Raw genomic sequence first — 13,648 nt, forward strand, 5'->3', positions numbered from 1 at the left:
AAGCTGGTCATCACAAACACTCTTTTCCAACAACACAAGAGGCGACTCTATACATGGAAATCACCAGATGGGCAATATCAAAATCAGATTGATTATATTCTCTGCAGCCAAAGATGGAGAAGCTCTATACAGTCAGCAAAAACAAGACCTGGAGCTCACTGCGGCTCTGATCATCAGCTTCTCATAGCAAAATTCAAGCTTAGACTGAAGAGAGTAGGAAAAACCACTGGGCTACTCAGGTATAATCTAAATCAAATCCCTTATGAATACACAGTGGAAGTAAAGAACAGATTTAAGGAACTCAATTTGGTGGACAGAGTGCCTGAAGAACTTTGGATAGAGGCTCGTAACATTGTACAGGTGGCAGCAACAAAAACCATCCCAAAGAAAAGGAAATGCAAGAAAGCAACGTGGCTGTCCAACGAGGCCTTAGAAATAGCAGAGAGAAGAAGGGAAACAAAATGCAAGGTAGATAGGGAAAGCTACAGAAAATTGCAGACTTCCAAAGAATAGCAAGGAAAGACAAGAGGGCCTTCTTAAATGAACAATGCAAAGAAATAGAGGAAAATAACAGAAAAGGAAAAACCAGAGATCTGTTCAGGAAAATTGGAGATATTAGAGGAACATTTTGTGCAAAGATGAACATGATAAAGGACAAAAATGGTAGGGACCTCACAGAAGCAGAAGACATCAAGAAGAGGTGGCGAGAATACACAGAGGAATTATACCAGAAAGATTTGGATATCCCGGACAACCCAGGCAATGTAGTTGCTGACCTTGAGCCAGACATCCTGGAGAGTGAAGTCAAGTGGGCCTTAGAAAGCCTGGCTAACAACAAGGCCAGTGGAAGTGATGGCATTTCAGTTGAACTATTTAAAATCTTGAAATATGATGCTGTTAAGGTGCTACATTCAATATGCCAGCAAGTTTGGAAAACTCAACAGTGGCCAGAGGATTGGAAAAGATCAGTCTACATCCCAATCCCAAAGAAAGGCAATGCCAAAGAATGCCCCAACTACTGTACAATTGCATTCATTTCACACGCTAGCAAGGTTATGCTCAAAATCCTCCAAGGTAGGCTTCAACAGTATGTGGACCGAGAACTCCCAGAAGTACAAGCTGGATTCTGAAGGGGCAGAGGAACTAGAGACCAAATTGCTAACATGCGCTGGATTATGGAGAAAGCCATAGAGTTCCAGAAAAATATCTACTTCTGCTTCATTGACTATGCAAAAGCCTTTGACTGTGTGGACCACAGCAAAGTATGGCAAGTCCTTAAAGAAATGGGAGTGCCTGACCACCTTGTCTATCTCCTGAGAAAACTATATGTGGGACAGGAAGCAACAGTTAGAACTGGATATGGAACAACTGATTGGTTCAAAATTGGGAAAGGAGTACGACGAGGCAGTATATTGTCCCCCGGCTTATTTAACTTATATGCAGAATACATCATGCGGAAGGCTGGACTGGAGGAATCCCAAGGCGGAATTAAGATTGCCGGAAGAAATATCAACAACCTCTGATATGCAGATGATACCACTCTGATGGCAGAAAGTGAGGAGGAACTAAAGAACCTTGTAATGAGGGTGGAAGAGGAGAGTGCAAAAAACGGCCTGAAGCTCAAGATCAAAAAAACTAAGATAATGGCCACTGGTCCCATCACCTCCTGGGAAATTGAAGGGGAAGATATGGAGGCAGTGACAGATTTTACTTTCTTGGGCTTCATAACCACTGCAGATGGAGACAGCAGCCACGAAATTAAAAGACACCTGCTTCTTGGGAAGAAAGCGATGACAAACCTTGAGAGCATCTTAAAAAGCAGAGACATCATCTTGCCAACAAAGGTCCGAATAGTCCAAGCTATGGTTTTTCCTGTCGTGATATATGGAAGTGAGAGCTGGACCATAAAGAAAGCAGACCGCCGAAGAATTGATGCCTTTGAATTGTGGTGCTGGAGGAGGCTCTTGAGAGTCCCCTGGACTGCAAGGAGAACAAACCTATCAATTCTAAAGGAAATGAACCCTGAGTGCCCACTGGAAGGACAGATCCTGAAGCTGAGGCTCCAGTACTTTGGCCATCTCATGAGAAGAGAAGACTCCTTGGAAGAGACCTTGATGTTAGGAAAGTGTGACGGCAAGAGGAGAAGGGGACGACAGAGGATGAAATGGCTGGACAGTGTCTATGAAGCAACCAACATGAATTTGACACAACTCCGGGAGGCAGTGGAAGATAGGAGGGCCTGGTGTGCTCTGGTCCATGGGGTCACGAAGAGTCGGAGACGACTAAATGAACGAAGAACATGCATGCCATAACTAGAAGAGAAGCAAACGTGTTCTTATAAATTAGGTTGGGAAGGTGATTAATTCTGAAATTAATAATAATTTGAAAATGAAATTTTGTTGAGCTAGTGGGATTTTCTGCTGAAAAAAAAATCCTACTAGTATTAGTGCTGTGCTGTTTCATATTTCTGTACTTCAGCCCAGAAACCCAAACTGGCACACCTGCAGGTTTCACCTCTTCTCTGAGAAGGACTTTCAAATGACTTACCAGCACCGTTGGCTCCTCTGGCCTTCCTATTTCTTGTTGCTTCCTGTTGTTGATTTGTTAAAAAAAGAAGCTGCAGGAGTAACAGCAACTGCCACCTGCAGATGTTCTGATTTGAATATTTGGGCTCTAAGAATTCTGGGAGTTGAAGTCCCAAAGCACAAAAGAGCACATCCCTATTTAGTACCCTGTTTCCCAGAAAATAAGACCTTACCTGAAAATAAGCCCTAGTATGATTTTTTCAGGATGCTCGTAATACAAGCCCTACCCCAAAAATAAGCAACCAGAAGATGACATGACTGTATTTTAATAAATGTTTATTGTTGTACATTAAAAACATAAAACATCCTCTGAAAATAAGCCTTAATGTGTTTTTTTGGAGCAAAAATTAATATAATTTACCAGAGTAAATCTAATAACGTTTGTTGCACATTGTAGTGCTCTGTATACATCTCAGTTACACAATTGCAATACTATATGTAACTAGGCAGCGTTTATTAATATTGCTTGTGATTCTGGTATACTTTGTGGAACAGGCATCTGTTGTAAAAACAATTCATATAGTGAGTGTGTGTGGATAAATGTTGTGAGCATTTGTATTTCACATATGTCAGTTCGGGAGAAGCCCCAGACCTTTTATCTGTTATTTTTATGTGCTCTATTTCCATGTCACAGGATTTAAAAACAACACCTTGCAGTATTTAATTGCATATTTTCTGACCTCAGTGAGGATTCAGGTGTATTGCAGAATTCCATGCCCCAAGTCTGAAAGTGTTTTTATGTGTGCGGAATGAAGGAGATCCCCCTGAACACGCTCAAGTCTAGAGATCAGAAAGTTCCAATATGTTACATCAGGAGGCACAAAAAATATTCCAGTGACAAAAGTCCATTGATAAATTGGGACCTTTTTTGTCCTAGCTGTTATTTGTAAGAAAAAATGTTGGATGTCTCAACTATCTAATTGGGAGGGGGAACATAGCAGTGTCACAGAAAGCTTTCATTGCAGTTTTAATCTCTGTGGATTCTGCAAGAAACCATGACTTCAGGAGACTAAAATGTCATTTCCTATTGCACAAGAATTAATGCAGAGAAAACTCTTGGAGTTGGCTTGAAATAAATCCATATGGACAGCAAGTAAGGGTACAACAAGGGTGGGCAAGTTTGGCCTTCCTGCAGTTTTTTACCTTAACACCCCATAGTTCCATCCTGTAGTGACAAGAGATTATGGAAACATAATACAGTGGGGCCTCGCATAACGATTTTAATTTGTTCCAAAAAAAAAAAAAGTTATGTGAAACATCGTTATGTGAAACACCATTTCCCATAGGAATGCATTGGAAACCGGTTAATCCGTTCCAATAGGCACGGATTGCCGTCCTTAAGCGAAAAAACCCATAGGAAACATCGTTAAACGATACAGTGTTTCTTCCATTGGAATGTATTGAAGCTGACTCAATGCATTTCAATGGCTTTGCGAAGTCAATTTTTGCAAATTTAAGTGTGTCATAAAAGGGTCAAAAATGGTTTTAAATGCTTGGATTAGCTTCTGCACCCTCTAAAACGGATGCAAAAGTTAAATTTGGCTTTGCTCTGACTTTTCGTTAATTTATGGTGAATTTTTCTCCCCAACTTTTGACAGCTGTCAAAATCTGACAGCTCCATTGGTTCCTATGGGGGAAGAAGAAATTCACAAAAAATTAACGAAGACTCAGCAACTGTTCTAAATGCTTGGATTCGTTAGAGGACCCCCTAAGTCGTGTGCAAACCTGATTTGGCTTTGATCTGACTTTTCGTTAATTTATGGTGAATTTTTTTTCGGCCCGTAGGAACCAATGGAGCTGTCAGATTTTGACAGCTCCATTGGTTCCTACGGGCCGAAAAAAAATTCACCATAAATTAACGAAAAGTCAGATCAAAGCCAAATCAGGTTTGCACATGACTTAGGGGGTCCTCTAACGAACCCAAGCATTTAGAACCGTTTTTGACCCTTCTAAGACACTTTTTAAACTGAAAAAAGAAACATCGTTAAGTGAAGCAGGGGACCTAAAATCGCATTCGTTATGCGAAGCATGGTCCCAAACTTCGCTAAGCGAAAACCGCCCATAGGAAACATCGTTATACGGTGCATATTATTTTCTTAAAAACCACATCGTTATGCGAATTCATCGCTAAACGAGGCACTCGTTAAGCGAGGCACCACTGTAACATATAGACAGTGGCGGTTGTTTACTCCTGTGTAATGGAAGGAAGTCTTCAATTTTTGGAAAATGACATCTAAATCCAACTAGTTATGTATGCATACCACTAGCATTGTTAATATCAGAATTTCTTCTGTATATTTGTTTACTTATTTTGCTCTGCTTTTTAAGGGAAAATGAAGCTAGATTGTTCAAAAATGATAAAAGGTTTTGTTCATATTTTTACTTTGGTATATGGATGACGTGTCAGAATGCTTCTTTGTAACCGTCAGGCTTGTCTTTTTCATTCTGAAAATATGTATTTTAGAAAATAACTTGGAATAGATATTCAGCCCTTCAAGAGTACTGGTCTAGCTCTCAGGATCCACCTGATGGCTATGCCCTCTTCACCATTACATGATTGGTAATTCCTAACATTAACCTCTGCATATGCAGAAAGCTTACAATGCTTTTCCTAAGTTTGTGCTGATAAGAACATTAAAGTAAAATATTCTGGCATTTAAGTTCCACCCTTTTGCTTTCTCTCTGACCTACTGTTAGAATCTTTCTGCAAATTCTCTGAAAGTGAATTTGGCCTATAGCGTAAAATGGGTCTCCACCTTTGCTTGAAAATTAGGGGCAACCAATGGGGCCCATAATGTCATTTTTACAGTCCATAGAGCCCCCGTTACACCCCTGGTATGAATTTTTACAGAGAAGTTTTTTTTTCTTTGCTCCTGGATTCTCCCAAAAGCAGTATCTTTTGCATTTGTAATCAGAGACCAAGCCCACTCAATTCTCAGAAACACAGAAAGAAAAATAAATGCCTGGGCACTATGAGATTTGCTAGTTTGTTTTGTTTTGGTTACATGTTTCATCACTTCTGGGTTTGGTGTGACCTGTGGTTGGTATTGGGGGTTAAAATCAGGCCCTCAGTCACTGTAAGATTACTTGCAGAGCTTTAGAATCTGAAGTTGATAGCAGGTGTGCAGCTAGAGGATTTCTAAGAATATGTATCTTCCTTTAAAAGTGAATTCCATTGCTTTTATTTGTCTATTGCCGTGGTTCTCCCAACCTTGGGTTGCCCAGGTGATACTGGACTGCAATTCTTAGAAGCGATCACCACCAGCTGTGCTGGCCAGGGTTTCTGGAAGTTGCAATCCAAGAACGCCTGGGTTAACCAAGGTTTGGAACCACTGATCTGTTGCAAGAATACACTGAGACATTTGATACTTTTAGGTAGAGTAGTTTGGCATACAAAGCTGATAAATTTTTCTTTTTCATATTTAAAAAAGAAAACAGGTGAAAGTGGCTGTTTAGAAATTGATGTCCTGCAGGGGTTGACCATCTCCCCATTGCTTTTTAACATTTCAGGTTAAGCTCTTGGGAGAGATAATCATCATCAGAGGGGTTTTGTCATTACGTATGATTTAGTCAAATATTTAGTTATTTAGGCTTCTGAGTTCATTAGTTTATGCCTTTTTATTTGGGTGGGTGGTGGTTTGTTTGGGTTTGTTTTGTGTGTGTGTTCATTCATGTTTTCTGTGTACTACCCAGAGTAGTGGATTTTCACTAAGTGAGGTGATATTAAAATTTAGTCAGTGAATAAATAAATGTATGTTCTTAGAAATGTTAGATGTGGTTAGAGACATTTGACAGTCCCAGGAATTTTAGAAGGTGGGAATGTTATTTTATTCTGGAAATCACAGTGCGTTAAACTCTAAGAAGTACTTTGTGAATACAAGAAGAAGCTCTTGTGCTATGTATTCTGATCAGTGCAAAGAAACACTATTCTGTTTTTTTAAGGTGAGACGATCCCTTGCATTTTTGATATTTTAGACAAGCATGAGAATGCAGCTCCCAGCGTTGCTTGTTTTTTCCATCAGCTTTGTTTATACTCCAGTTGCTTAGCATAGTAAATTGCAACTAGGGTAGGCCAATTGAACCAATGGAACTTAAGCAAACTTGACTTGCCAAATTCCAGCTTTTTCACTGGACTAACCTAATTACACTAAGCAACAGGATTTCAGTCTTATTTAAAGTCTTTATGCCAAATACTGTATATAGAAATAGGTAGCACACTAATATTAAGGAGGCTGTTCTTGTACTCTTATAGTAGAGCTTCTGTGTTCTAACAGGGGGAGGGTATGCGAAACATAAGCGCGTTGGACTCAGACTGTTAGTCACAAAGTTAAGCCCTTTGAATCAAAAGCATTATATAAGTGTTGGCTTCCTATAATTCCATTGATTTAATGGGTATTTTCTAAGAGTTGGATTTTGACCATATAGTCAAAAAAAATGTAAGACAAAATATTGGAGAGTATTTCTTGTTGTTCCAATATTAAATATTCTTTTTTTAAAATAATCTGGAATAGAGAATGGATATTAATGTGAACATTAACAGTTGATTAAGTGTCTCTGTTTCCCATGGCATCCTTCTAAACACTTTAGCAGCTGAAAGATTGATGCTGTTCTAACAGAAACCAGAACCTTGAAACACTTTAGTACTTGTGGTGCTGCAACAGTTATATCTTCTACATTTGCTGTTGGAGGACTTTGCATTCTGATAAACAAAACAGCATTTTGTTTGGATTATTTGTTGCTGGGTAGATAAGCATTACATCTATTGTGCTACAAGTGTTTACTTTTCTTTATTATGACTTCATAAAATTGGAATGATTAAGCAAACAGTGTGCATGTAAACCTCCTTAACATGTGGAACAGGAGAATAGTAAAGTGATTAAGATTTGTAGTCAGTGTAGTGAGACAAGATATTTGACCTTCTGTGACCCAATTCAAGGCAGCATTCCACAGTGTTGCAGGAATATGTTCAAAGGTGCACTAATATTTCACTGCTTTCATTTAAGTAGAGTTGGTCCAGCAATTTCCAGCCTGTAAACATGGCATGTATTTCCTGTTGTAGATTCATGATATTAATCTTTTAAATTATCTTTAGAACAGTTATGAATTAAAACCATTTTTAAAATGTGGAAATGAGTTAATTGTCAATATTTTGACTGACATTTTGTTAGTAATTTTGACTGAGGAACATTGAGCAGTAATGGCTATAATCCTTCAGAGCATGGTGAGGTCCACTGAAATAGTTTTGTGCATTAAATAGGTTTGCGTGCATTAAAGATACCTATGCTGTGCTGAAATGAACGCTTTTTGCATATTGCATGCATATTAGCTTCAATTGCAAATGTAACAATATGGATGTTTTAACAATTTTCTTGTGTTCTGTTTCCTTTTGTTCAGACGGGAGATTTGGCCTCTGTACAATTAGCAGGAACGCCAAATAGATGGGAGGTCTTGTCTGCTACTCCTACAACTATCAAAGATGAAGCGGGCAATATAGTACAGATTCCAGGGGCTGCTACTGTGACTTCCAGTGGGCAATATGTCCTTCCCCTTCAAAGTCTGCAAAATCAGCAGATATTTTCTGTCGCGCCTGGATCAGATTCTTCGAATGGTACTGTGTCCGGTGTCCAGTATCAAGTAATACCCCAGATTCAGACAGCAGATGGCCAACAAGTTCAGCTTGGTTTTGCAGCCTCTTCTGACAGTGCTGGTGTAAATCAAGAAACTGGTCAAATTCAGATCATTCCCGGCTCCAATCAAACCATTATTGCCTCTGGAACATCTTCTAGTAGTATTCAGAATATTTTATCACAGACTGGCCAAGTCCAAGGGGTTACGATTGGTGGTTCATCTTTCCCTGGACAAGCACAGGTAGTTGCTAATGTTCCTCTTGGACTGCCAGGAAACATTGCTTTTGTTCCCATCAATAGCGTTGATTTAGATTCTCTGGGACTAAGTGGTTCTCAAACCATGACGGCAGGCATTAATGCGGATGGACATTTGATAAGTACTGCACAGGCAATGGATAGCTCGGATACTTCTGATAGGACTGCTGAACAGGTTTCTCCCGAAATGACAGAAACCACCACCGACACAGACTTGTTTGTGCCAACATCATCTTCATCACAACTGCCTGTCACTATAGACAGTACTAGCATATTAGAACAAAATGCAAACAGCTTGCCCACAGCAACTGGACAAGTACACAGTTCTGATCTTCAGGGAAATTACATCCAAACATCAGTCTCAGATGAGACACAGGCTCAAAATATTCAGGTCTCCACAGCACAGCCTATTGTACAGCATATACAACTTCAGGAGTCTCATCAAACAACCAGTCAAGCCCAAATCGTACAAGGTATTGCACAACAGACAATCCATGGGGTGCAAGCCAGCCAAGGTATATCTCAACAGGCGTTACAGAACCTTCAGCTTCAATTAAATCCTGGAACTTTTTTAATCCAGGCGCAAACAGTGACCCCATCTGGGCAGATCACGTGGCAGACATTTCAAGTACAAGGTGTTCAGAACTTGCAGAACTTGCAGCTGCAGAATGCCCCTGGCCAACAGATAACATTAACCCCTGTGCAGACGCTCACTCTTGGTCAAGTTGCAGCGAGTGGGTCCTTGACGTCAACGCCTGTCAGTCTAAGTACTGCTCAGTTGCCAAATCTGCAGACAGTTACAATAAATTCCATAGACTCTGGTGGCATTCAGCTGCACCCAGGAGAAAATGCGGACAGTCCTGCAGGTATTTATATATTATATTTCTCTGTGCTAAAACTGTCCTTTCCAGTGTTTTGGATATTGGTAAAACCTAACTATCTTTTCTTATAGAAGACTGTGCTGCTGTTTACATATAGTTCTCTTTTTTTCACCATTTGAAGTTCTGTTGCTTTTGTTTAGCTCTTTAGATAAAAATGGATAGCATTCTACTAGGCCAGGGGTCTCCAAACTATGGTCCGCAGGCCACATCCAGCCCGCATTGCCTTTTTATCCGGTCTGATATTTTTAGCCTCACATTTCTATGATTTAGGCAGGCATTTTTATTTTTATTTTAAAAAATAGCCTTTTAAATGCTTTATAGGACTTTGGCCCTCTTTCCTTGGGCCTCCAAGGGCAGGAGGGGTCTGGGGGCAAGGGACTGATTGCATTGGCAACTGTCCATGTATGGTTGTTGTGGGTTGTTTGGGCTCTTTGGCCGTGTTCTTCCTAACGTTTCACCAGTCTCTGTGGCCGGCATCTTCAGAGGACAGCACTCTGTCCATGTATGACCATCCATGATGATTGGGAGGTGCTGGTGGGACTGCAATGGGGGGAGCAGAAAGCAGCTGCCCCCTCGCCGAGCAATTGTGACGTTAGGGAGCTCCCCTCTGCAAACTGCCTGTGCATGTGGGTTTCCCCACCGGCCCTTTTTGGGCCTCACGGAGACTGGCAGGGACGGTTGCACCAAAGGGAAAGGGAAGAACCAGGGAGCGGGAAGGGAAGCAAGGCAGGCTATGGTGCGCTGGGAGCTGCTGAAAACATCGCAGTAAGGAATAGGCAGAGGATACAGGAGGAACGGCAACATGGAAATCAAATATCCTTATTTAACAGGATGATGGGGGTGAGGGCAAGGTAAGAGGGGAAATCCCCTCACCATCACTGCTCCCCCCACACTCAGAAGAAGTGAAGTGAAGGCTTGGTAGAGGGAACGGTGGGAGACCTTTCTCAGGGATAATAATAAAAAAATTGAAATTATTAGTCACTGTACATGGTTTTTCTCCTCCCCACTTTGTTCTCACAGTAACCCTGCGAGGTAGGTCAGGAGAAAGGTCAGTCAGCTAATTTTAAACCCAGGTTTAATTTGCTCCTCCGCCTTGAAACCTTAGTTCGGCAGTATTTTGAAATTAAACAAGCAGTTCCATCATTCCCATTAATATTGTAGTATACAAGTACAAGTTTGTTGCTACAAATAAAACTTATTCATTCATTATAAAACTGCATTTTCCCCCCTTCAGTCCTCGAAAATGTGTACAATACATGATGGAGCCGTCATGCTGAAAAGTTTGGACACCCCTGTCCTAGGCTAAAGGAGCAGATGCATCAGTTATATAGGATTTTTCCTGTCTCTTGCTTACATTATTGATCTTTGAATTTACCTTCCTTTTACTTTACAACAGCAATTTATAGGTACGGTAAGTTGAGAATCCAGATGTGGGTTTTAAAAAAAGTTTTTAAAGATACAGAAACACCTTTAAAAGGATGTTGTAGAACTTCCAAAAGAAGAAGAAGAAGAAGCAACTGGAATAATTGGGGCTGGAACAGTTCCCTTATGAGGAAAGGTTTTAACAGTTGATGCTATACGGTTTTGAAAAGGGTATGGAGGAACGTGATAAAAGTGTGTAAAATTATGCATGATGTGAAGAAAGTGGATAGAAAGAAGCTATTCTTCATCGCTCTTAATAATGGGAGCCTGGAGTCATCAAATGAAGCTGAATGGTGGGAGGTTCAGGTCAGACAAAAGGAAGTAGTATTTCACACAGTGCATAGTTAAGCTATAGAATTCATTCAGCTTTAAAAGGGAATTAGACAAATTCTTGACTGATAAGTTTATAGTGGCTGCTAGCCATTATAGCTTTTATGTGCCTGTAGGATCAGAGGCAGCATACCTCTAAGTACCAGTTAGTGGGAAGAAAAGTGTGAGAAAGTGGATACGTGTGAGCTTCCTATAGGCATTTGCTTGACACTATGGGAAATAAAGTGCTGAGCTAAATACTCTGTTTTCTAATCCAGCAGGGTTATTGAACTACTTTTCATTACTTATTTAATAAGTGTATCCCCTTGTCTCCCACAAAAGGGATTATTCAAGACACAACAATATAAAACCATTAAATCTAAAAACAATAGTTGTTGATTAAAAAAACACTTGCAAAAGTGGCAGCAGAATCTGCCTCTGATCTTATGCTTGCAGAATGTCTCCCATGAATGTACGTTTGACTCCCTCAGGTCCTGTGCCAGAGGGGTCTCTTCCCGGTTGTCAGTCTGTCCCTTTGGTATTTGCCCCATTACCGTGTCACCTTCCCCCTGATACCGTCATTTCGTAGTTTCACACCTATTCTACCGTCCCTTATTCTAAAATACGTATTGAAATGTCTCTTCCAAGTTTTAGTTGATGGCAATAAGAGCTTTAAGCTAAACTGCTGGTATTTTGGATCCCAGTGGTAGAATGCCCCACCCATCTCTGAGACTGAATTTAGCCCCTCAGCTGAAAGAGGCTCCCCACCCTTGCTCTAATTAATAGTTTGGTGTTAAATATATCTTCTGTTCCAGGGCAGATAAATTGCTGTTTTTCCGGGAAGCTGTATGTAAAAGCTTTACTCCAAAAATCCAGGTATACTTACAACCCATATAGAGGCTTATGGTTGGCTTATGGTTGTTCCTATTGACATGGTAGCTTTTTCAAAAAATTAAAGCTGCAAATTCTTCTAATTTTCATGCTTGAAATTGAGCATGAGATCTGACAGATGTTGAAAAATGGAATTTTTTACTCTTGTTGCTGGGTTTTATAGAATGCCCATGGCACATCATATATCAGAACCTATATGAGAATGTTGCAATATAACTCTGAACTATAATTATTTAATCTGTTTGATACAGTACTTCAGCAAGTGGGATGCAGACTGTGGTGTACATTCCCAAAGAATGTAAAATACTGCCAAAAGGCTTTTTAAATTGATCAAAACACACACGTATGAAGTTTACATCAGCCTCCGGTTGTTTTACATTATCAATCAACCACTGTCAACACAACCAGTGACAGGGATGATCAGTGTTGTTAACAATATCTTTAGGACATTGAGTTGTGAAAGCTGGTTTGCCTTTATCTAAAGGAGATGCGCAGTTCTTGGCCAGACTAATTCTAGAAAAGTTTTTTTTTAAAGTATTCGGTCCTCTTTGGATTAATGAATGGGTAAAAATTCAAATTCTTATTTGAAATAAGTTGTCATGGGTGTAAGAAATGACCCAATTATTTTTGAATCCCTTCTCTGATTTGCCTTTTAGTCTAATGCTTCTAAAACTGGGATTCTGAATTACTGATGAATATAGTGGTTACTTATTTTGCCTAATTGTGACAGGCTTTTCCTGTTAGAAGTCCAGTTTCCCAATATATTTTTTGAGCTGTGGCATAATTGATTTGGTGTGTCTTTTGACTGTGGGAGAAATCCACTTGGTGTAACATTCATGCGGATGATGCCAATTAGAAATCTAATTTAACTTAAAACTTCCTGTCACCACCTCCCACCCTGTTTCAGGTTCTGAGGCTCCCTTGGGATCCCTTTTGCCCTGGAAACCTTGGGATGGAGGAAGCTGGAGAGCTCAGTGGTTTAGGTATCTGGCTGTGGAGCCAGGGGTTGGGAGTTTGATTCCCCTATTGTGCCTCTTTGACAGGGGTTGGACTCAATGATCCATTGGCTCCTTTCCAGCACTGGAATCCTAAGTTGATGCTGCTGCTGCCTTTTATATCAGAAACATGCCGCCAGCAATTGCACTACTACAGTACATTGGGACTGCTGGCAGCAGGACTGCCAGCAGTTATTTTCCTATATGAAAGGTTCTTTCCATTCTGAGGCTTCCAAATGCTTCTTCAGGGCAAAAGGAATCCCTAGGGAGCCTTGGAACTTGAAGGAGGAAGAATAGGAAGTTTAAATTAAATTAAAGATTTCCTTTGCCATCTGATGACATCATCTTCATTGTGCAATGTAAAGTTGCTCAGCAGCATTTCCGCCAACATATCTTTTGAGGAGTAATGGATGCTGGCCTCCTGTCTCTTTCATTCATAGATCCAGCTTGGGAATGAATTGTAATTTAGCCCAAACATAACTATGTGCCAACGCGCATGCATGCGAGGGGGCAGAGATCCGTATCCGTGGCCCAGTTCCAGCAAGCCCATGGGCCCTTGCCTCCAAATGGCATACATACCTTAAGCAATCTTATTTGGTCAGGCTCTTTTAAAGACATGGGGGGGAATCCATAGTACTGTGTTTTCCTGAAAATAAAACAGGGTCTTATATTAACTTTTGCTC

General features: G+C 40.4%; 1 protein-coding gene across 3 annotated transcripts in view; it reads left to right on the plus strand.

Moving 5' to 3' along the window:
* SP3 (Sp3 transcription factor) overlaps positions 1-13,648 on the plus strand; it is a 36,864-nt gene that overhangs the window by 7,832 nt on the left and 15,384 nt on the right. For 2 of the 3 annotated variants that reach the window (XM_072980202.2, XM_072980197.2), the window contains one exon: positions 7,980-9,333. In XM_072980202.2, coding sequence (XP_072836303.1) covers positions 7,980-9,333 — 1,354 coding nt within the window. Of the gene's footprint in view, positions 1-6,448; positions 6,528-7,979; positions 9,334-13,648 lie in introns of those variants that run through there. The other variant, XM_020810970.3, reaches the window with a different exon arrangement.

The sequence above is a fragment of the Pogona vitticeps genome, chromosome 1, assembly GCF_051106095.1.
Source record: "Pogona vitticeps strain Pit_001003342236 chromosome 1, PviZW2.1, whole genome shotgun sequence".
NCBI lineage: Eukaryota > Metazoa > Chordata > Lepidosauria > Squamata > Agamidae > Pogona > Pogona vitticeps.